The sequence below is a fragment of the Molothrus aeneus genome, chromosome 2, assembly GCF_037042795.1.
Source record: "Molothrus aeneus isolate 106 chromosome 2, BPBGC_Maene_1.0, whole genome shotgun sequence".
Taxonomy (NCBI): domain Eukaryota; kingdom Metazoa; phylum Chordata; class Aves; order Passeriformes; family Icteridae; genus Molothrus; species Molothrus aeneus.
The window spans coordinates 74225709-74251601 of record NC_089647.1 but is presented as its reverse complement, the minus strand read 5'-3'; the positions used below and the strand labels follow the sequence as shown (position 1 = coordinate 74251601).

The 25893-nt window shown below is 36.5% G+C and overlaps 1 protein-coding gene across 2 annotated transcripts in view; it reads right to left on the bottom strand.

Annotated features, from left to right (window-relative positions):
- The window catches only part of GPC5 (glypican 5), a 602713-nt gene that overhangs the window by 491918 nt on the left and 84902 nt on the right, over window positions 1-25893 (bottom strand). For both annotated transcript variants that reach the window (XM_066545102.1, XM_066545103.1), the window contains one exon: window positions 15694-16388. In XM_066545102.1, the coding sequence (XP_066401199.1) occupies window positions 15694-16388 (695 nt within the window). The remainder of the gene's footprint in view (window positions 1-15693; window positions 16389-25893) is intronic.

Genomic DNA, 25893 nt, shown 5'->3' with positions numbered 1-25893 from the left:
TTTTGTCTTCAAATTCAGTTTCAAACCTACTTCACTCTATTTCTCCCAGTACTTCTTCCTCAGAACACATTAAAGCTTATTCCAGTAGCTTAACTGGACTCCCCATTTTTCCCCCTTGCAAGTCTCTACACCTCTTCTATGCTTCATGCATCCTTATGAAGTTTGCTCCTTCAGTGCCAGCCTCTGCAGCAGCTTATCACATCAGCCCCTCTATGCCAATACAATGGAGATATACCAGAGAGACATAATTTTTCCATCATTTTATTTTTCTCACTTTTATCATATTCTTTTATGCTCACTGATGTGACGCAGGGAGCATTATGCTTATGATCAGCTCCTATGACAAAGCAACTGATTGTTTGAGTTGCCTCAGTTCCAGCTTCCCATACACTCTTCAGCTACTCTTTGTCTTACCAAAAATAAAAATAGGTTTAACAGAGAGTGAGAGTGAGAGTCAGATCCAGATGTTTGGGAAGCAGTCATATCCAGATGTTTTGTCCCCTGACAGGCCTGGGTCAAGTAGGGTGTTATGGGTCTCAGGTGCCTTCCTTGCACGTCTGAACAAGGCACCTTTGCTGCCCAGGCACTCGCAGAGCCTGACTGCAGGGTGAGAGCCTGTGGACAGAGGAGAAACAGGGTGGAGGTGACCTGCTGGCTAATGCAGCCCCTGAGCAGATGAGTAACAGTCCTTCAGGTCAAGGGAAACAAAAAAGGAAGACAAAAAGAAATAAATTAGCTCCACCTTTAGTAAACTGAAAAAATGTCATATACATTCACCTTCACTAGGAAAACAAGAGAATCCACAGCTATCTGTGTTTCTTGAATTTACAGTAAAGTCTCATTATATTTTGCTCTGGCTAAAATGAACAAAAAAAAAAGAAAATCAATAATTTTTATAGTCATAGTGGCTTGGAATATGGATGATACTTGTTTTACATGTGCTTTACATAGACAGTTGTTTCAAAATACTGTCTTGCAGCCTTTCTCTGTTCTCTTTGAGTCAATGTCTCAAGAAATGCATTTGCAACAGTAGGAAATTTGCATTCACTGATACATGTAAATACAAACCTTAGTTTCAAATACAAAATCTTTCTTAAAAAGTAATCTTGGGTAAACTTTATATATAAAAATAACATTAAAAAACAGTAATTATCTGAAATGCCTTCTTAAGATCTGATTTTTTCCCCGGTGTTGAAAAATTCTGAAAATTGTAATAAGAAGCATTCGCACAGCACCACATACACCTCTGCCATTCTCACAAAGATATGCACAACAGTAATCATCCTGCTGAGAACTCAGTTCTGTTAATGAGGGCAGCAGCACAAAATTCACTCTTTAGCAGTCACTTCTTATTCAGACACAGTTTCTGAAGGATGAGCTACTTCAGCATTTACAATGGTGATCTCAGCATCTCTGTAACCTTTCTCATGTCTGTGATATTTAAACCTCTGGGACCACTGGCTTTGTGTGCTGTTGGTTCTTCTTTCTGTGTTTGGTGACACCATGCTAATATTGCTCACGCAGCCGAACCCAGCCTGGGGTTTTTAACTGTTCAGTAGTGTCTGTCACTTTTATGTCATTAACTTAACGTGCATAACAAATTTACTTTTGCCTCCCTCACTAGCCTAGTCTTCATTATCACCTCGTTTCTGCAGTAACCTTGTGCATATGAAAATGTTATGTACTCTTGCCTTGCCTTCAGGTGCCTATTCTGCCTATATGTGAGCCAAATAATTTATAACTCATCCCAGTACAGGGCTGATGACAGTCTAAAAACCTGATAAATACAATTCCCATAATAATTTCTGCTTTATATTTATTTTTTAATGCTTTCTTTATATCTACAGGAAGAAGTACATGTGATAAGCATAATACCACCTAGTCGTATTTCTTGTGCTTTCTGAAGGACTTCAACTATATTCATTAGCTACATTGTTTCCTAATTTTTAGTCTTTGGACTGCAAAATTAACATTTGAATTGAGAAATCATTCAGTGCTATTATTGCCAGTCTTGAGAGACTGGAATCATAACTTTGAGAGAAGAGCAATGCTCTCACTACCCTACTGAACTAATAAATGACCATTTTGCAGCAATATCAGGTCAGAATCTATTCTTAGTATCTTCCAGTATCACTGAAATGGGATTTCCTCTGAATTTTTCCACAAACTGAGCATTTTTCGAGGCTTCAAAAACAAGAGAGTGTGAAAAATGATCCTCAAAGGGGATGAAAATAGAAAAGTGACACTGAAATATCATCAAAAAAAGAATTCAGTGAGATACCTCTCACTGAATTTCAGGGAGACTTAAAGATTTCCACAAAATTTTAAAGGAGGCAAGCCTCAGCAACTTTCTAGGATTTTTACTTTTTTTTCTTCCTTTTTTGAAATGTTCTTAAATACCACACAATATTTAAGGGCATAAAAAGAAACCTCCGAAAATTGTAAAACTCCTGATTTTCACAGTTCAGACAAACCTATTGTCATTATAGTCAGCATGCTATTATTACACACAATTTGTATGCCACAGTATGATGACTGAGTTAATTAAAAGCTCTTGTAATAACCATGCAGTTAAATTGCAATTAGTGTCACACATGAACTTTATGGCAGTTTGATTTTCCTTGGTGTGATTCCTTAGAATGCCTACTTATGATTACTCACAGTTTGGAAAACTGGAGCATTATAAACCTTTGTATTTAAACAGGACTGCACAATAATGGGAGCATCATAGCAATAATGGTCAGACACTGTTCTCTAAGTTCAGACACTCAATATGTGAAATGTGTCACATTCTTTATTTCAGTTTTGATTTGTGCCTTTTGCTCTTTTTTCCCACTACACAAATGGTTCTTTCTGACCTCAGCATTTCTACCGAAATTATTTTACATCAAATGACTGAAGCAAACAATGCACAGTCCTGTGATGCACTTCAAACTACATTTACCAAGTCTCAGTAGACTCAAGTTTTAAATGCCTGCATGGACTATGGCTACACTGATGCCCTGAAGGTTTGTGAGACTGGATCAATCTAGTAAACACCTAACACACACTCCATTTACAGGAAATCCTAGTATATATGTATGAAAAACTTACAGTGCTTGCTAAATTTACCAAAAAAACCAAACAAAACCATGAAAGAGTTAAAGGAATTCTTTAAATAAAGGGAAGGGCAGTTTTCAGACTCCTGATTCTGACACCTAGCCAGATCTGAGTAAAACACCAAGAGGTTTTGTACCCAGACAGGTGTCTTCTCCCCTGTTGCTCAATGCACAGCACAGTCTAAGTGACTAGCTATGCCATAATCTGATTTTATTTAATGCATGTTTTAGCTAGTGATTAGTCTGGTGGTTTTCAGTTCTAACTGTCAGATCAGAAACTTGCCATATTCCTTCCAGTTAAATCCCCTCAAACGTTCGTGAGCGAATGGACAGCTGAAATCTAACAACCCCAAAATAACCCTAGAATGAAATATGATGCTGGTTGGAAACCCATTTGTTACAAATAAAATTGTGGTAAATTTTAGTTTCCGTTCTAGAAATACAAAACGAATACTTTCTTCTAGAAACAGATTCTTGATGAGTTGCCAGCATTTCCAGCACCAGATTACTAATCAAAAATATCAAAGATTTTGATCAAGGAAAATAATGCATTAAACTGTTATAGTTTCCCTGGCTTGTTTCGCTTCAACTAAACCACAAGAGGGAGCATCAGTATTTCAGTGTTCCCAAGCACTTCAGCAGCCTTCTGTTAGTTTGGGGGGGTTTTAGGGTTGGTTTTCTTTTTTTTTTTTTTTTTTGCTTGGAACAGTTGCTCATTTAATCTCAAACTTCTCCTTCAAAGAAAAATGCATTTTGATTTATGAGAGATTGCACATGGCACGGGATTTTAAAGTATTCCCAATCTAGACAAAATCTAAGGTTTTGAAAACAAGAGAGCAAGCATGAGGTAATAAACATCTGCTTTTCCTTCAGAACAGGAAAAATGTTAATATACAACCATTAATGTCAGGAGAGACTGGTGAAGTACCACGTTTTCAACCCAAGAAAACCATTAAGAAATTCTGTATTATTTTCTTTGCTTTCTTTCCAAATTTTGTCTTCTTATTCAGTGACTACTTGACTCTAACAATATGTCTCAGACATAGGAAAATAAGCAAGTTCTGGAGTTATAGTGGCAAATTACAGAATTCATACCTATGCTTAAGCATTTTACAGAACTTGCAGGAGAAGTCCATGACAAGTGAGGAGGAAAACATTGTGAACAAAAGCCTAGAGAATTAGACACTTAGAATAATACCTGCTAAAATTACTAAACAATTTAGAATCCCCTGTAAGGCAAATCTCAAATAGACTTGCCAGCTAATGATATTTTCTAATAAATTTTATTCAAAATTGAAATTGAAATTTCAGGTGATACACAATAATGTGCAGCTATAATTTTTCAAGAAAGATAGAGGTGGAAGTGGTTTCAAGCTCAAAAAGGACAAATCAAATTCAAAGAAAGCTTGTGAAATATAAGAGTTTGTCTCACACCCAAGCAGGTGGTATTGAGGAAAAATAAATGTAAACTGCAGATGTACAGAATGCACACCCACCAGCAAGGCAGTGGTAGCCTCCTCAGGGAAAAAAATGAAAGGATTACATGTTGGAAATAAAAGGAAAGTAATTTTCTGTGATACATAAATTGAAGTACAACTTGGAGATACTGAACTAATAATTCCACTTGGTTTGGCACTATGCAGCACCACTGCCATGGGGAAATGTCCCATCCCTGGAACTGTTCAAGGCCAGGCTGGATTGGACCTTGAACATCTGGTCTGGTGGAAAGAGTCCCTGTCCATGGCAGGGGGGTGGAACTAGATGTTCTTTAAAGTTCCTTGCAATGCAAACCATTCTGTGAGTCTACAAAATCGTCAGTCAAGACCAAGGAAAGAGACAAAAATGCAAAGAGTTTGCTAACCAGCTTTTTATAATCAGATTTTTTTCATATGGTTTTGTAAAAGACTGCTGTTCAAGCTGTTGGATTCTAGGAGTCACAGTTCCCAGCTTTCACATAACTGAGATGCATATCCTCCTCCTCCTACTACATTTATCAAAATCAGTAATCCTGTCCAAGTTCTTGAGAGCTCTGTTCTCATATCTTATCAATGTTTAATTATCTCTGCTTTCCTTCATAATTTTGCATGTTGGGGATTGCAAAATTAAATCTAAGAGCCCATTAAATATGATCCACTTAATATACTTTTAATTTGTGTCTTCTGGTCTTTAATCACTAAAATTGTAAATGGTTTTAATTCTGTTGCTCCATTCATGAGGGACTAACACTCAGCAAGTCTGGCAGTAAAAATAGTTTCTTCTCCTGAATGGAGCTGGAAGGGAAGGAAATGATTTTTTTCTTTTTTTTACTTTAAATGACTTAATGTCAGGGGAAATCCAAATGTTCTCAGCCAAGTTACCCTGTAGGCAGAACACAGCACTGCCAGTTCAAACTCTTCAAAGGCAGTTCAACAAAAACTGCTTCTTCTCAGAGGCTGCCAGCTCTCCCGATCCAAGTCTGCTTCAGTGGATGCCAAGGTGTTCCATTTATGTTCAGTGAAAACACTCTGTGGTTCTCCTCCCAAAAACAATTACATAAAACCAGCAGTAGCCCTTTCCAAAGATCAGCTGCCTGTGTGTAGTTGGACTGATTTATTTGTGCTTTCTTGTGGTTCAAATATACTTTATTTCTCCATATTTCTGTGTGCCCAGCGAATACAGCTCTCACACAAAAGGCTAACATTGCGCTGTCTTGTAGGACACAGGCAGAATTGTTCTTTAAATCTAAGTCTAAAATTATCCAGGGTCACCTGTGTAAACCAGAAGAAATTCAGTAGAAGTGCGATTGTCCATGAAAGCAGAACTGGGGGTCTATAACCTTTATCAGGCACATAACTCACTTAAAACAAAAAATACATTTCAATTTATAATACATAAAGAATTAGTTAAAGCAAAGCAAGCTGGCTGCATCAGCATATCTGCACAACATGTTTACACTTTATTGCAGGCTGCTATTTGTGTTCCAAAATTGTGAAGGGCAGAGCAGTTTTGTTAGCAAAATTACGTAACAAAAGTATGTAAGCTAATAAAAATCATGTTCACTTAAACTAACTGTCATAATACATTATTTCATTTAGTATTAGACATTGTCAATAACTCTTTCTATAATTGGAGGGTCACCTTTTCATGATAACAAGAATCAAAAAATATCAGAAAAAAAGGAGGAAAAAACCCCCTATCTAGTTAGTATTTCAGAGAATCTACACGTTTCTTCTCCATTCCAAATTGCAGCTTACAAGATCAATGTTTCTGTTTGCTATATCTGTATATTAAGTGTTTCAATGCCTCCTCACTCTCTTCTTTGTACCTGGGAAAAACAGTTTTCCTTGAAGATCTTTTGTAATGTACAAGACAGTCATTTATTCATACATGTTCATATCATTTCAGGGACCAAAATAGTCCAGAAAGCTCATTTGTTTCAAAATCCCTGGATTTGCCCTGAAAAGGGTTTTTCCCTTACAAAGAGTTGGAAGTGATTTAAAGGCCAACTGAGGTATCAGAAGTCTGGCCAGCTCAGTACCTCTCTATGAAGTTCCTCTGTTTCACAATGAAAAACAAAGAGCAGAGAAAAACCACATACACAGCTTACAGAAAGGATTGTTAATGCTCTTCTTTACACTTGTTCATGCCTTCTACTCAGCTTTGGAGAAGGAGTGAAAAGTCTCCTTCCTTCTCTTTTTGCAAATATCAAGAATCAGACTGCAGTACTTTCAGTCTCTGAGAGAATCTTTCTCACCTTCAGTCCAGGTGCCCAGTAGCACACTGAGGCAAGCCTGCCATTGTGCCAAAGCAGACTGAGATGTCTATCATATAACCGAAAACCAGATCATGATGGCAGCCCAGACTGCTGACTCTGCATTTTTCAGACCTCTGAGTCCTCATGCAGTCAATGGAAGGTGAAAAGCCATTTCAGATCTGTGCATTTTGCCCAAATTTTGCCTAATCTTCTGTTACTAAAAAAGATAAAAAGGGGAAGGTATATGAAAGATCCTTTGCTTTCCTGACATACCAGATCTCAATCTTAAAAAAAAATGCAGCAAAAACGAACAATTTAGCAAGTTTCAAGTAATTTCAAATTGTGAAGCAGGTTCATTTAAAACACATTAAATCTGAATGCATAATGCATGCCATGATATACTCCTAGATTATTTACTTGGCAGTCTACATTGAACAAATCTCATGTAAACCTGCACTACTCAGCATTGCTTGCCAAAGCCATGCATGTGTGTTGGTAACTGGGTTGGACTTTGCTAAGAGCCAAAGGCCCACCCAGCTCTCTCTTACTCTCCCTCTTCTAAAGAACAAGGGGAGAGAAATAAGAAGAAAAAGCTTGTGGGTTGAGATTAAGACAAGGAGATCACTCACCAATTAATGTCATGGCCAAAACAGCCTCAGTTTGGGGAAGACTAATTAATATACTGCAAATTAAAAAGATATTACAATGGTGGAAAATAAAGTTCAGACTAGAGAGACACCCTCTTCCTATCTTCTCTCTCCTTCATCTCAAGGTAAATCTCATTCCTTCATTCCCAGCTCTTCTGTTATCCCTCAGTCCCCCAGGCAGTGCAGGGGCTCAGAGACTGGGGATTGCTGCCAGTGCAACTGCAGCCCATACAAGTAACATCACCGTGGGAGAGGAAGGGGAGGAATCTGGGCAATTCAGCAAATGAATTTTAAAAAAGCACTTTTCACAAAAGTGTGAGACATGAACTTGACACTGGATTTGAACATCTCACTGAAGGTGAGAAATATGTCCCCTGTCATTTCCATTAAAAAAAAAAATTAGAAAAAAAGAAGAGGTATAGAAAAGGATGTACCTTGAAAGTGGGACTGAAAGCTGAGATACCATATATTTAAATTCTGAGAAGCTAAGGAACATAGCAACTGATCTTGTTTAGACCGTTGTGGTTTTGTGGTTTCATGATTTCATGTTCTGCTATTATGTTTTAAAATTTCTTGATGGAAACAAGTGCTTCCAGTGTTTGCCACACATCTCCCAGTGTATCAAAAACCTTAGAATAAAAGACAACAAGTGTATGTCCAGCAATGTGTACATATTTTGTCTTTCCAATTTGTCTTTCCAATTTGTATTTGAGTACAACGTCTGGATATATCAAAGGAGCAGATAACCCTAACACCCTTTTTTCCACAATGTGCACATAACTATGCATGTATTATTGCCTCTGCCAATATTCTGTGCATGATTTCAAGGCCTGTTTCTACACATTACAAAAAAGTAGAACAACTGCACTGTAAAAGGACACCAGTTCTGAGGATTATCCAGCAACATTAGGCATACAACTGCCATTCCAACACACAAAATGCTCTGAGTTGTGACTGCCACGATTTTTATGTGATGATGTAGCAGCTATCTTATTATTTGATAAACACTGATTTCAGTGACAAAAAAATCAGCATATGGACTTGTAGTAGTAATATATAGTGTGTGGTATAAATGCCAGAAATAACAGTAATACTCCAGACCTCAGTAAATGCAAACTGCTGAAATATATAGAATGGATGGATCAAAAAAAAAAAAAAAAAAAGGGCTGTCCAATTGCTAAGTATGTTCAGGTAGGAATAAAGTCAACTATTTAATGACAACAACTTTTCATTAGGTAGAAACAAGCCATAAACACTTTATTTGGTGATTTTCACTTTATTTTCAAAGTTCTCCATTCTCTTTTCTGATGAACAAAACCCAGCTTAGCTTCAAAAGAAAACTTTTTGATAGATGCAAGGAGCTTTTCCATGATGAAACAATGGAGAAGTGAAATACACCACTAGAAGAATCTAAATTTGATGGAGGTCACAAGTGCAGTAGGCTTACTTCATGTTACATTTAAGAAATGACATATGTATAAAAATACGGCGTACTGTATCATACAAGCAGAACAGTTTTTCACAGCTATGGCTGGATGCATATCTGAATGGAGAGAAAGGGAAGGTGATGGTCTTAATTCTGTGTCAGCTGAAGCAGGAATCTTCTTTTCGAACACAATTATATTAGACTTTAAATCCAATTACTGTTCAGCAGTTTTTCACAAATCAGTTTCTATTGATCTTGTGAAGTAATTTAAAATCATCAATGTATCAAGTACTTTAAATTCAGAAAAGTTATGATGGCACAGTCATATGCCAAAAGTATCAGGCAAAATTCCACAGTTTTATTCCAAAGTCTGATTTGCTGAAAATTATAAGGGTTTGGGGTTTTTTTGGTCTTTTTTTTTAAGTATGAAAGAAATTTATGGCAAGTGGCTCACTTGGGGGTTGTCTTTTACAAATTGGTAATGGGAACACACACTCACTGAAAGTTAAAGGAGTACAAGGCTAAGTCCATATTAGGTTGATTTCTTGACAGGAACAATATAATTAATTTTCCCACAATGTCAAATTAAGGTAGTACCTGTCCAAGCTCTAAATCAAAGCTCATTTTTCCTCCATAGTTTATCACCAATACCTCCACTTCTCTGGAGAACCAAAGTACTACAGTTGAATGGTAGCTTGGCTACCATTTCCTTTGAGAACCTTCAGGCTATCGCTCCATTAGTCTCAAATTTTATCATCCTGTTGTAGGGAATTCTAACCACACTTGGGGACTGTATAAAGAGCAATTCATTCTTTTGCTTTGACCAAAGATCTGTGAAATAAATAGACAGTGCATACAGACTAGCGAGGATTCAGTTTCAGCTACATCCTTGCACGGCAATGTTCACCAGCCACAAGATGAAGCCAGTGCACCATAGGAACACCATGAACAGGATATGTTCCTGCCCTGTCCATGATCCTTCATGCTGGTTCTATCCCACCACAGCTACTGAGTGAAAGATGGTTGGCTCCTCAGTAAGAATATTCCCCTGATGCACCTACCTTCTAAACCATTTCACAGAATCAGATTTATTTAGGAGGGATTTTTTGAGGTCATATAGTCTAACATCCCTATTCAATCAGGGTCAGATACAGCTGGTTGTCCAGGTTCATACTAGCTGGGTTATGAGTATTTCCTAAGATTGAAACTCCAAAACCTCTCTGGACAACCCATTCCATTGCGATTTCATGGGTTATGATGGCTGCACATTGCCTATTGTCCAGCCAGTGAGCAAGGCTGAAAATAGCTTGGCTTTTTCCTCTTCAGTGGCTTATACCATGTATTTATACACATTGATAAGATTCCTCCTGAGCCTCTTCATCTCCAGGCTCAACAGCCCCATAGATGGAATACCTCTATATATGTATCTCAGCCTCTCCATGTATGGAAGATGCTTCAGTCTCATATTCATCTTTGTGGCTGGCCTCACTTCAGTGACTCCGTAACTTTCTCATACTGGGTAGCCCAGAACTGGACAGAGCACTTCAGATGGGGTCTCAGCAGTGCTGAGAAGGGATGGATCACCTCCCTCAAACTGCTGGCAGCACTTTTACTAATGAAACCCAGGAGGCTGGTAGCCTTCTTTACTGTACAGGTGCATTTCTTATGTTCAGCTTGGTGTCCTCCAGGAGCCTCATGCCCTTTCTTCCAAAGCTGCTTCCCAGTCAGTCAGCCTCCAGCAGATGTTGATGCTGGGGGTTACTCCTCCCCAGGTACAAGACTTTTCCCTTTGTTGAACTTCATCAGATTCCCCTCAGGTCAATTCTTTAATCTGTTCCTTTGAATGGCACAACCATTTGGTGTATCAGCTGTTCCTCCCAGTTTTGTTCTGTCTGCAAACTTGCCAAGGGTAAACTGTTCCATCACCCCATCCATTAATGAAGACATTAAAGACTATCTGCCCCAGTATCAACTCCTGGGGGTCAGAGCACAAATGACTTGCCTCCAGCTGTGCTACTGGTGACAATCCTTTGGGCCCAGCCACCCATCCATTTTTCAGTCTTCCTCACTGTGCATTTTGACAGTTTATACTTAAGGATATTGTAGGAGATGGTCTCAAAGGCTTTGGTAAATTTGTAGACATCATCCAATGCCCTACCCATATCCTATCAATCTGACTGTCCTATTAAGGATGACAAGTAGGTTTAACCATTACTCCCCATAAACTTTTTCTCCATTTTTTTGGAATATAGTTGCTAGGATTAGTTACTCATCACCTTTCTAGGGATGGAGGTAAGCCTGACTAACCTGTATTTTCCTGTCTCATCCTTTTTACTCTCTTTGAAGATATAACTTTATTATAGCAATTCTGGCTGTTTATAGCTAGTCAATTCCAGAAAAAATAATTAGGAAGAAAAATAAGGCTCAAAATAAAGTCTATTAAATTCTTCTTTCTGCTAGCATTCTATGCCCCAAGAAAGATCTTGCTTTCTTTCCAATATTAGACAGCTGGTTAAAAAAAAACATAAGACAAAAGTCTCTCTTAATAGAATATAATTATGCCTATTTTTTAGAAGACACATAACTTAGATATTCTTTCAGGATTAGACTGAGAAGAATGGACTTGTGAGCTTCCACAGTATTTGGATATATTGATATTTTTGTTGTCTCCAACTGTTTAGAAATTTCTTAGAACATAGTGAAGACATAGCACTTTTGAAAATCCCATTCTGAGTTTTTGTAGGCTTATATTACATATAAAAAATACATACAAGAATTTTACCAAACCTGTATCACAGATTGCTCACTTTCAAAATAAGAAAATGCCAGAATTTTTGTGATCTTTTTCTGTGTTTCAGATTCCCACATTTTTATATGCATATGTATCTTTTAGTATCATGGTCACATACTTCGTTTTCCTTCACATCCCAAAATCATCAGTGCTCAGAATAGCCAATGAACAACTAATCAATATTCTTTTTCATCTCTTTTTATTCAATATTAAACTCAGACACCATTGATCTTTTGGGAATCAAGAACAAAACTCGTATGCAAATCTTGCAGGGAAGACTTTAACTATAAAGCTCTGTGAATTTTAGCTTTCTCTTTTCTCCTTTTCCTTTCCCCTTTTCCTTCATCTTTTGCCTGACCTCAGACCCACTTCCCCTTCTCTCAGGTCCTCTGTTTGTTCCACTCCAATGAACCTCTCCCTTGCAAGTTACCCAATGCATGGCAGCACAAGCCTTCAAACAGCAAAATGAAACTCTAGCTAAGAGCACAGACACTCCCTCAGCCAGCTTGACTTTCAGCTGCCAGGGCAGCAGGCATGGAGACAAAGGGGTGGGAACAGAGAGTTGAGGACGGTGCCTGAGCAGGACTTGGGCAATCCAGGGTGACACTGGATTAAACTGCTGTTGAATCACACTGTAAGTGACACTGGAGTGTGTCTTCCATGGCCTGGGGTGGTGACATTAATCCATACATAAAGGGAGTGGGAAAATGCTCCTATGCTGGGGATAGTAGGCTCCATCCACACCAAAACTTTGTAGATCTTGCTGAAATACCTCTTTGTCCTTCTGTCTTAACATTGACAGTGGTTTCAATAACAGAATGGGGGTGACATGAAACAATTTATTATAACTTGTAAAAAAATTTCCATGGATTTTTTGTTTGCTTGATTTTTGGTTTGTTGTGGTACTTTGGTTTGGTTTGGGGTTTTTGACATGTGTGTAAGGCTTAAATGTGGTATAAAGCTCTTGTGCATTCATCAGGCTGTAGAGTGCCCTCCACGAGGATTTCTTCGGCTATACACAAGCTCAGAGACCAGCATGTGGCAACTTGGGCTGAGCACAAAAGAAACACAGGATAAGTCTGCAAGGTGCTCTGTAACAATGGGCACTTTTAGCTGTTATCCAGAGTGTAAGAACCACATAACCTCTTCTTCAGGTGATCCTAACAATACAACTGTTCTTGTTTTGTATGGTGTAGCTCTCTTAAACACCTATTAGACTGTATCTGCACGCGCATTCACACAGATGTTTGTTAAAAATTTTCTGTTCCAGCTAAAAAGCATAGGGTATACTATGCACTGAGCAATATATGGAAATATATAGACTTCAGGAACAGAACTGGCATTAAATATATGACAATATGTAGGTGTGAAAATACAGAAATACATGAATAGTCGCACAGCCCACACATCTCCACTAGATTCTACAGAATAGCATCAAATAATGAACAGGTATTGAGATGATGAACAGATGCTGCACTTATTTGTCAGTCAGCAGAGCTGTGGGAGGCAGAATTAAAGGCAATTTTGAAACAGTAACAAGAAAGTGAAAGCGAAATTCCAGATGGACACAGAGTTGGCACTGCTCTGCTGACCCAAGCAGAAAATGGAACAAGCTGTAAATTACTAGAAAAAAGAGTTTTGTAAAAGGAAGTCATGCCTATAGGCTTAGTGTTCTTTCCACACCACACAGAGCTTAGTGCATGAATATACATCAGATTTAAATACTCCTGCAAAGTGTCAGAAAAAATCCTTTACATATGGTTATTTACACAAACATAGCCATGAATGAATAAAAAGACTGCACAACTACATGTATCATTAAGCAGGATTCTATAGATTCTCACATTAACACCTGCATAATTATATATGATACTTCCAAACATTCAATTTTTTTTCTCTGTTCACTTCTTTAAAACTCACAAAAAGTAATGAAATTCTCTTTTAAAACTCTAGACTGCTGCGTACCTAAGCAAACCATTATTTGCTTGCTCATAATCATCTTTTCCCTGTCTGTTAGAGTCACTGATGCATTAATTGCTTATCAAAACCTGAAACAGTTCATGAGTCACTCTGAAGATAAAATAAATATTAATGAGCCAATTTCAATGAAATTCCCATCCTCTGCCTCTTAAAGCTGAAATAATATATTTATTACATGCCAGAGTTAAGTCTTGATACCTAATATATGGGAAAATATGAAATATACTGACTAGATAACCATGTTTGAAGGGATCATTGCATTATAGTCTTATTTGACCAAATTAGTGATCAAAGAGAGAAAAGACTGGTCAATTATAACAGAGAAATTAGGTGAAAGAAATGTCTAGGTCTGGTGCAGTTGGAGTCAAAAATGAAGTATGTAGGTTTTGAAGCTGGGAAATGCTTCTATACACACATCACATTAAAATCACAGATGATTTTAATGTAGCATTAGTAAAAGCATGATCTTTGAACAAGCACACTGGCAACAATTATCATTACATAAGAAATTTTAGTATCTCTTACATTGAATGAAGGATGGGGAGAAGGAAGGCATGCAGTTTTCAGAAATATCAAAATAAAGCACTATATTTTGGATCAATATGGAATTTTCATTAAGCAAAAACACTAAGTGGAGGGTTCTTCACCCATTTAATTTTTTACTAAAATTCAGTGAAATATATACTATTTTGGACAGTAAAAATTGTCATTTTGAAAACATGAATGTGCTGAGAGATTTTTAAGTCTTGGCCAATGATAATTCACTGTTGAAAATCCAAGTCTAAAACGTTTCAAATTAAATGACACAGGATGAAGTAGGAAACACAGGTCCTTCCCTTGAACCTTTACTTGGTTGTTCTAGCTTGTTCCTGGAAATGGTAGGCAAGAAAGATCTCAAAGGAATCAAAGGAACAACAGGTTATTTCCCTAAAAGGCAACCGTAGGTCTGAAATAACTTGGGAATTAGAGAGACATCAGTGAACCACTTTTGAGTCAAAATGTTAGTGAAAAACCCTTTTACAAAAAAATGACAGCTTTTCTCAAGAAGTTGGGCAGCAGGATATTACAGCTCATGAAGTTGGCTGGTATAAAGCAGATATAGTGGGAAATCTATAGAAATGAACCCTGTTATTCACAGATTACAGAAGGATAAAGAACCCATTTTATCAGACTCTGGGTTTTAGTAAGAAATGAAGAAACCTCCATTTCTGATTTAGGCTAAGCTGTTTATTGTCAGAGGTCATGTCAGCTGCTGAACAGAAGACACAGCTTTAACTTCAGCTAATCAGTTTTGAGGCAGTCCTAGAAGTGCTCCTGCACATCAGCTGATGTCACAGCACAGGGACACCCAGACACCCTCTTTAGGGTGTACTAGAAAACTAAAGGCATCTCCCCAAACCAAGCTATCCAATCCAGTACTTAACACAGAATATGCCACTCTCAGTGAAGTCTGCATGTAATAATACAAGATAAAATGTGGATTAAATATAATACAGGAAAAATTTGGATTTTAGTAGTTACCCTCATAAATTAGCATATATATAGCTTTTTTCCCTGAAGTGGAGTTAAATAGTGTCCACTTTCCATAACAGTATCCTAAAATTCTTAACACATTCACAGCTAACAGAGCTCTCACACAGTTTTTTTTTTCTCTTAATTGTAAGATAGGACTTATTTCATGTTCCAAATGAACTGTGCTGCTTCGTCTGAAATATTCCAATTTCCAAGATTATGGAAATAATATATGCAAAGTCATAGGTTCTTTAAGGCAGGCCAGGGATATCTAAAATAAGGATTGTTTACATTTATCATAATGTGCATATAAGATAATAATTAAACAATTTTCTCGTGTTCATGAAAAGTATCTTTTGTGCTCCCAGAAACTGCTTAGTCAAATAAGCTGAACTCAGATACAAATGTGTACCTCACCATAAAAATGGCCAAACAAATAACAGCTATCAGTGATACCTTTCCTCTTTTCATGTTTGCCCTGAGTGTGGATAAAACCAGCGTCTTACCTGCTCAGATACCTCTGGCCCGTTGATCCGAGCCTGTACCAGAGCGTCGTGGACAAGGGAATGGAAGCTAAGCAGCACGTGCTCGATGCTGTGTACTCCACTCAGGGCTCCCAAGAGCTCCTCCAGGGCCTGGATATACCCCTGCCAGTGGAGATCAACTTCTGCTAGGTCGGCCAGGCAGCCCCGGATGATGTTGAGGCAATAGCCCAAGCAGGGCTTGCTCAGCGTCAGCCCCTGGCAGTGGGGGCAGTACTGCATTCTCAGCAAAGCCCTGCTGCACTCTCTGGAGAAGGGCAGGTGGTCTGTCGTATTGATCACTTCAACCCCCAAGTTCAGAGCCTGCAAGAAAGCCCGGCTGGGTAAGAGTGATCTTCCCATCTGTCCTATGGCCTTTTTGGGAATGTTGCCAAAGGGCCTGATGTCTCTTCTCGCCGCTCGGAGGCACTCCGCGTACTCCAGGGAAATGTCAGTCAGACCAGGGTTAATCACATGGTTGTAGACTATTGGAAACAGGGTGTCAAAAAATCTATTCACAAATTCCTCTGTGCTGGCATCTGTGCCAAATAGGAAGAGCCCAACATCTGTGAAAAACTCCTGCACGTGCACAGCAGCCTCAGGAGCCATGCTTCTATACGCATTGCAGAAAAGTGTGCTTGTGTAATTCTCAGCCAGTCTGATGAGCACTTCAAAGATTTCTGCAATAAATCAATCAATCATTATTTTTAAGGTTTAAAAAAAAATAAATTAGAGTAAGAACATAAAACAATTATATTAGGATAACTTACATATACCCCAAATTAATTTTTGTGTTAGAATTTTTGAGGAGACAAACTTCTCACAAACTACGACAACTGTCTATTCTATATAGGGAAGCACCTTACAAGTAATGTTACAACACAATTAATAATCCATATTTTCTTTGCAGGTTACATTAAACACAACCTAAAAAAAATATAACAGGAAGTAATTGTAAGCTGTGTTATTAAGTTACAAAATACAGCAAAGTCCTATTGTATCTGTCTATGCATATAAACACATGAGCTCTCATCTCACGACTCATTCTGCAACTTGCAAGAAACAGCTGAATGCTCTCAGTAACTAAAAGTCATTCCTCTTACCATCCTAAATGGATGGGCAAAATTAACATTAAAAAATATAAACAACTGTTCAATTCTATTAAAACTTAATAACTCTTAAAGATCAGTTTTTATTTTGTGTCTTCCAGGGGAAGCAGATGTTCCAAACACACATAAGAACATTATTTTAAACAGTGCTGTTTGGTCTGGCAATTGGAAAGAACTGCTTTCCTCAGGAACTGATGGATAATCCCTTGCTGAGCCTCAAAAACTGGATAATAAATAAAGCCTGAATGGACCAACTTGCATTTCAAACTTTAGGTGGTAACCCTTAAATACATTGAGTAGTGTTTAATAAAGCAGTTAAGTATACTAGAAAAATATTCTCTTTTGACTTGATCTATGATTTGCAGGTAAGAAAAAACATCAGCTTTCAAAACAGAAAAAGTGTTTACATTGAGGAATTCCCTAGATCTGCCTGAGAAGGTTGCTCTTTAGGGAAGGCAATGATGCAATATATGGATCAAAAAGAAACTTGGCTTAGAGCTGAGAATAGAAACACAGAAAGATATATTACAAATACTAACCCATTTTATACACTGAATGGCTACAACTCAGCAACTTTTATTTCAAGTTTTACAAGTTTTCATGTAATTCTTTTTTCACATTAATTCTTAAATAAGACTGCAAAAATAAAGTAAGGAAAAGCATGAAGTAGTTAATATTGTATAAACAGTGGTGTTAAATACAGGCAGAATCAAATAGTGTGAAACCATGTCAAGTGATTTCTGAAGCAATCTGAAGTCTGCTGGTTAGCCACTGACTGAAAGGTATAGTAGAAAAAACAGAATAAATGTAAAAAAGACAAGACTGGCTACCACATATTTTATAAATACCTATGCATAAGTCCCTTATATTATGATAAAATGTTTGTTCAGTTCAGGTCAGTTCAGAAAGGATTCTTGCTGGCTGCAGAGAGTTTGAAACTGTATGCTTTGTGAAAAGATCACATATACTTTGTATTCAGTCTCTCTTTTCTCCAATAAAAAAAAAGAAAGATGCTTCTAAATCACAATCATTCCTTTGCTATCTGTAAGTCTTAGTTTCGTATTTCATGCCACTCAAATTGAATTTGCTGTTCTCTTTTCTATTCTTCTAGCATTCACACAAGTAAGAAAAAAGTGTTGACAGCTCACAGTAAAGAGTCAGAAAGTGCATCTCACTTATGTGGTTTTTTGGGTTTTTTTTATTGCTATGTCACATACATATATGAACTTCTCCTTAAGTGAATTTCACTATAACCATTCATAGACACCAAATTCTTAATGTCAAAAATCAAAGAGATTAATTTGTTTCAAAGTCATACTCCTAAAGTCAGTATCCTTCATGAAGCTATGTTCCCATCAATGGAGACCTATCCAACACAGAAAAGCCTCTTGGGTTTATCCTGTGAGCTAAGATGCAGAAGTGCCAGCTGAGTACCTCTGCAGCTCCCAACACCTCCACCAGCCCCTCACACCTCATCCCTGAACCACAGGAGACTCATTTCCTTCTGGAGCAGACAATGAGGCGTAACAAATCAGACAGGGCAGATGAAATCAATCAAGATGCCCACTTTAAGGCATCTGAACTGAGGATGAGATCTCCACCAGCTGTACAGGCAGTTTGGACACCCAGCTCCCATGGAGGCATGGGTATATGGGAAATTAAATTACAGCCCTAAATCATTAAATATCTAACTGTAATATATCTCATTTTTACTGGGGGAAATAAGGAATGCAAAGAACAAGCAGGCCTACTATAGAAATTTTATTTAGTGGCCTAAGAGTGTTTGATAGCATTTTCAATGGTAGATGCCATTTTTATTTGCCTGTCTGAAAGGGCATTTGTGTTCTGCAGGTCTTATGTCATATCTGTAGGCTCTTTATTATAAACATTCTGCATTTAAAATGGTACTACATGGCTGTGCTGAGACCACTGAATTAAATTCTAGGTAACTAGTTATCACAGACTTGACAACCCTTCATACAAAATCCTGGAGCAGCCCAGAAGAGCAAAGACCAAAAAAATGAACTAAAATTGATTCTTGGTTTAGATGGCTTAAAATAATAAAATGTGAAGAATATTAAAGCTTTTTTATTATTACTTTTCCTAGATGGAAAACATAAAGTCTGTGATCTAAATGTCTGTTACTATCCACAGCTGCAGTACCCTATTACAAAGTGCACAAATACTAGTTGAAAGAATAAATCATGCTTCATGTGGACAATCAATAGATTTTACAATGTGGTCTAAACAATAACAAATCTTCAATACTGAACTATATTTCTGGTGCCTCAGCAACCCCCAGATGAATGCGTATAACACTTAACTACATAATTTACTATTTCTGCCTTTTTAAATAGAATGTGATGATACTGGCCACTTGTGTTTACAAATTTGTATCGTTTTTTAATTGTCATTTTATTATTTCTTACAGAATTTGTTAATTTTTCTTCTCTACTGGTACATTTTTGACTTTATAATCATGGCTATTTCAGAGATTTGTTTTGCTCTCAGCAAATTTGCTGACATACAGCAAATCACACCTATGTTTACTTTCAATATTGAATTTTTCCTGTGAATACCTTATGATAGCAATCTGTGTCCGTTTACAGCACATTCTGAAACTTCAGTGACAAGTCAAGTTATACTGGTTCAATACTGCAAACTGTAGCAATGTGTTTATCTTTTAAATCTATGGGCTGAGACTAACATAACCAGCATTTATTACTCAGCAACATAGAAGAAGTGATGAGTTTTCCATCAGTATAAATGTAATACATATAAAATACATTTTAAGTATAACTAAGATGAGCTAGACAAGCTCTTTCTATTGTTATCAAATGATTTTTAATCTTCAGGGTCAGTGTCTCTTATCTCCATAATTTATGAGATCTTCATATTAACTGCTATACAATATCCTATAGATAGTTTGTGCAATCCTACTATTAATAATGTCTAGTTTTTACACAGATGACATGTCAATTTTATTTTTCTTTGGTGACAATTAAAATGATTGTTTGTACATTCCTAAATCAAATTTCAGGGTTGTCAATATTTTAACCAATTCATTTTTTTTAAGAACAGTAGTATTTCTCTTCCTGGAACACGAGGTTAGGAAATTTGTAGATGAGAACTTGTTTGTTTTATGTATAGCATTTTTTCAGCTGATACTTCATACCTGTACATATATACATTATTTTTTTATAATAGTGTGTTTAACAAAGTGATTACAAAGTGATGTAAAAATAACTATCAGGTCATTGCTTTAAAGGATTTGCTCTCTTCCTTTAGCCTTTCAGTTCCTTAGAGCCATGGGTAGTTCTAAACTGCAAAGAAGTTCCAAGGTTTCAATTAGGCCAGTGGATAAACAAGTTTAAAATAAAAATCAGAAGTATACACATGACTTGTTTACTAGAACAAAGAGAATGAGTCCAGTTTTTTATTCCTGGACATTAATCAAATTTAACAGAAATACTGCACAGAATGAAATAGAATTTGGATTAGAGTTTAAATCAGCCCTGCAATTCTCATCCGTAATAGTTTTTGGCAAAGGGTCTTTATACTATACATACCTTAGAAAATTAATTTGAAGTACATTTCTATGGAATCATGCTGTTGTAAAACAATTACATTTTTAAAATTTTACCCTTTCTTTACACAGATGTTCGGTAAATCTGCTAAATGAGAAAATGCATGGTTCTAAATGCTGAGCACTACCTTTTGAAGCACATAAGGTACTTAATGCAGACACAGTCTAATAAATTAAAAATCCAGTATTAGTAGTGGTCCAACAAGTTGTGAAGTCTTATAATTTGGCAATAATTCACCAGACTAAATTACATATTATAAATTAATTCACATTTAGGCTAACATATAGAACTCAATAAATTATAACCAGACAGGTTAAAATCCATCCTTGATTTACGACATTGTATTTACAAGACTGCCTTTCACAGTCCAGAGGAGATCCAAAATTGATGAGCCTGGACTAGCTGAAGGGCCAGCCTATAATGTACAGGAATCAATAACTAAATCCAAGCAAACCCGGAAAACATAGCAATGTTATAAATTTATTATGATTTGAAAAAAATCTGTGGGAAAATATTGCCAGCTGCCATTGATGTTTGGTGATCTTGTAGATTTTCCTTCTGTTTATGGGGAGCACAAATAAACCAGAAGCATCATACTCCCTTTTCTAAAGATTTATAGTACAATCAAATGTACTTTGCATGCATTGTCCTTCTAGAGTCACAACGAATGTCTCAGGTACAAGTTACAGCCAGGTAAGCAAAAGGCATTCAAAAGTTATGAAAAAAAAATAGCAGAGAAGAAATTAATCTACACAGCATTACATTCATTCTATCTTTTTTTTTTTTAATGCATCAAACAGAGAACTATGGATAGGTGGGAAATTCAGCGTAGTTATTCCTATTAGCAAGTCACAGATATAATGCAAAATCCCTGAATCATTTACCATATCAGAAAAATTAGCTGGAAGAACCATGTCTTCAAGACATATAAATGAATTATGAAAAATGAACTCATTAGGGCATTGCCTGTATTGCCTGTGAAGGTTATATGGGAGAGAGATCAATAGGGTAAGTGACAGTCAAATAGATTTGGGACTCACTGAAAATGCTCCTCATTAACATAAATTTCAAATTAATCCATTTCATAGACTGCAGACTCACCAATGAAGTCAGCAAGAAAACAGGTATAACAGATGAAACCTGTAGCATAACCAACTTTGTGCTGCCAAAGGATAGCAATGCATCTCAGGCTTTTCTAGCTCAAAGTACTCATAACAGACTTTAGAGTTTGCCAGGTCTTGTTTGGTCTTGAATTTAATTTAGCTGTCTTTGAGAAAAATACAAACACTCAACAAACTTGAATTAGAATTGGTTGACCATTGCCTAAGTTTTTCTGTGTTCAGTGGCATATTATTCATACACTCAAGGAGTTTCCTACATATCCTGTGATTTGAAGTTTGGTTTAGTCATACTGTATTATTTTCTTTGGGCTTGTGTTGGGGCTTTTATCTCAGCATCAGGACACAAGGAAGTTGGCATAGGACAGCTTTAGTTGGAATATTAATAGGAATCAGCAATCATACATAATTCAGGCTACGTTGAAATGAAATAGAAAATTGTCTCAAGTCCATATGTAAGGTGTGTTCTTCTTTTTTCCCCCCAAAGAAATTGCGAGGACTCATAAGAAACTCATTCCCAAGTTAATCAACACATCCAATGTAGAGAAATGTTCAAAGCCAGGTAAGATGAATTTCACTCATTTTCATGCTACATCTTTTCACTAGTCTGAATTGGTAAGTGTACTTCTCAGTCTTGTTTTATAATCAACCCAATATCATCATGCAGTGTTAATTTTTCCTGACTAAACCTGACACAAGCTATTTTGCTATGTAGAATTTGCTTTCTAAATCAACAAATTTAGGTGTGTTTTCCTTTCCTTCTCCATCTTCTCAGGTATGCATTTGAGAAACAACCCTACAATGGAAAAAGTCAAGTTCCAGTGATTTGACATGATGATCCAAATCTTGTAATTTGCTTGGTGGTTTTTGGTAGGTTTTTGATTGTTTGTTTTCATTGAGGGTTTTGTTTGGTTTTGTTTTGGGGGGTTTGTTGGTTTCATTTATTGTTTTGGTTTTTGTTGTTATTTTGTTTTTCAATAAAATGTTGGAATAAATTTATTTTTTATCCAGTTCTTTGGAGTTATATTAATTTTTTATGACTTAATGGAAATCATCACAATTGATTCAGAAGATTATTTTTGAACTTTTCAGTGAAACTTGCTGCTGTTGATTTTAAAATATCTAGCCTTTGAATTTGTTATTTAACATACTCCTAAGTTATACTGGAATGTAAAGTATATAATCTTACCTCGATAGATCATATTTTAATATTAAATGTCTGTCATGCGAATGAAAGAAAAAATGAATAATGCAAGGTTATCATCTTATCTAGTTATAAGCAATGATTCCACTTTTCTCTCAAAACTGTTCTTTCCTTTTCTTTTCAGTCTGGTGTTATCCTTTTAATAGTGATGACTATGGAACCATTCATCTTGTCATTTTGGAAGCAACATGAGCAGATCATTTTCTATGGTGCCAGGAGAAGAAAAAACTAGCAATTAACAGAGCTCGACCAAACCATTTTTTATTCCTCTTGAATTCTGCTTATGTTCTCTGTGATTTTGCATTGCTCTCAAGGCAATACTTTTCCAGAGGAAATATTTCTAAATTCTGAATAGATTGCTTACTGCCGTGGAACAAAATATGCTCAGAGTTGCAAGGAGGGCACTCCAGGGAATCAGAGCTTTAAAACTGATATCTTATAACAACATTGTTTGAAAATATTTTGGCATTAACTGCTGTGCATGGCTTGCAAAAGGACATTAAATTGATACTGATTTAAGATAACCATTTTTACACTTCTGCCATAATAAATAAGGACAGCAAGTCATCTCAGATGTATGAAAATGGTATTATTCAGGATTTATACCAGGATGATGTTGAGATAGGAGGGCTACAAAATTAACAGATTAGAAGGATAAATTCATTTCACATAATTTCCAAACTATATATATGTGTGAGTTAAGAAGCACTTCTAAGGTATGATTCATCTTTCTGACTACTTTAGACTGAGATGAAGTGCTCACTGGAAGTGCTTGTTCCTCTCACTTTTACTATAAAGGGATGTGACAATGAAGCCCTAAGATTTTTGCAGGGAACAGGCATTAAGGGAAGTGTCCTTAAACATAATTCAGTACTGCAATTTATACAAATAAAGAGCTTAGATGATCAAGCTTCTATAAAGTGGTCTTAATAGTAGATAAATGACAAACTTCTTATGTATTTATGCAAATCTTTTTTCCCTCTTCACACCTGTAATCTGCTGTCCTTAGAATGAAATATATGGTTGGTTCCAGGGAGCTGCTGGAGCATTATGTCTATACATGTTACCTTTATAGGAATTAATTATTTGGGAATCACAGAGAAATTGCACTTGAAAAGAAAGAACAACCTCATGAAGATTTCCATAAAGCTACGATGATGACTCACATCAGATGAAGCTTTTGTCTTTCTGTTTAAAAGTTTAAAACCTGACTTTCTATTTATTTTTTCAATTTTCCCTGTTTTATGGTGACAATACTCACTCATCTTCAGTAAGGTGGGGGGGGGGGCGTTATACAAATTAAAGTGAAATGTTAATCAGGTTCTAGCACATGCAACACTATGGATCAACATTTCTCGCACATCAAACAAGTAAATATATTCATTTTGTATCACTGATTTTTTAAGTGTTGATTGAGATTTGGTGAATTCCTGCATCTGACAGTCAGAGGAATTCAACACCAAAAATTATCAGACCTGTAAGTCAAAGGAATTTAAGGAGACTGTTTACTTGACATATGACTACATGTAATAGATTTCAAAGATCCTCAAGTGAGCTTGGTAAGGGATTAGATGGATTTATTATCTTTCAATTCACTTTGCCTAACTTCAAATTTACCGAGTAGGAAAAAAATATGAAAAAAACATCCTTAAGTCTTAATTTCTTAAACAAACATCCATGTTTTTCATGGAAGAAGCAGGAACAATGAATTTTATGACTGCATCTATACTGCACTGAAGTTAGTTCTGTATTCCTCTGTAAATATTGGATATTGTATGTCCCTATGTATAGCTCTGGTATATTGGTGATTAGTGACCTTATCACTGTTCATGATTAGTGATATGTGCAAAATTCTGCTTAACACAGGTGATACAAAAGGAATTTTGGTCTATGCCATGTATTCCAGTACCTATTTTGGCACATGCTATAAAAAAGAATGAAGTATGCACTTCCAAGTTTCAGACAGGTAAGTAAATGGAGCATTTCTCACTTGACGAGACTCAAATGAAGTGGATAACCAGGCAGCCAAATGTTCTCTTTCACAAATAGAAGCAGAAAATAGCCCCTGTGAAAAATATAAAACTCCAGTTCTCTAAACTGGCTAGGAAAGCACACACAGTTTATCTAAGATAGTGAAATTCAGAAGATACTTGTACTCTAGGGAAATCCCAGGAAAGAGTAATTGCTTCTAAAATGACAAATGTATGGAATATTCTGTGTAGCTGCTTTTGATGATAACATCTTAAAATCAAGTATTGGTATGGATTGGAACAGTTCACTCTACTTCAATTCATCCTTCCTTATCCACTATGAATCCTGATTTTAATACAATTGATTTCTACACCAACTAATGACTCATTCTTTAGAAAATAAGGATAAAATAATACATGTTAAATGGTCCAGAGTTGCTAATAGCTTTGGCACTTAGAATGAAAGAACAGAGGAATCGTTTAGGTCCCACTGAGACCCCTTCTGTCCCCTGCAGGCCATGAATCTCCAAGCCTTCCCTCTGCTGAAGCAGCAGAACAAAGGATCTCCCATCTGATTTCTCAGTCCAGCTCTCTGACCTCATGGCAACAGGGAAGAAGTCAAACCCTAGATTTCTTCATTTAGTCCAGATTTCTTCCAATAATCTACACACGTTTTCAAGAAGCAGACTCCTCTGAAAATTTTTAAATCCTGTTTTTAAATACTAATACACTTACACATTTTTAATGAGATTATTATCCCACCTATTATTTTCTGGTTTTGTTTTGCATTATGCCTTTTTATGACTATTAATAAATATTCAGTCAGAGCTCATTCAATGGACCAGAGAAAAACCGATGTTAGATTTAAATGCATATCAATTTCTTACTGTGTAATTGCATAAATATGAGTTGAGTATGAGCTGAATATAATTAAATTATTCTCTTAAAATTTTTATCTTAATGCTCTTTAGACTTCACCAAGTTCCTTTCAAATACACAAAAGATAATTTGCCTTTTTAAATGATGCTAGTTTCATTTCAGAAAGATTATGAGTATAGTCAGTGCATTATCTACTTTCACAGTAGAGCTTTACCTGCTTTCACCCCAACACTGTTTGCAGATGCTCTGCTAAGCCCTGTCCTGCAAGCACTGCTGACTCACACATTCTCAAGGCATGTAATGCTTTCCAGGAAGAAG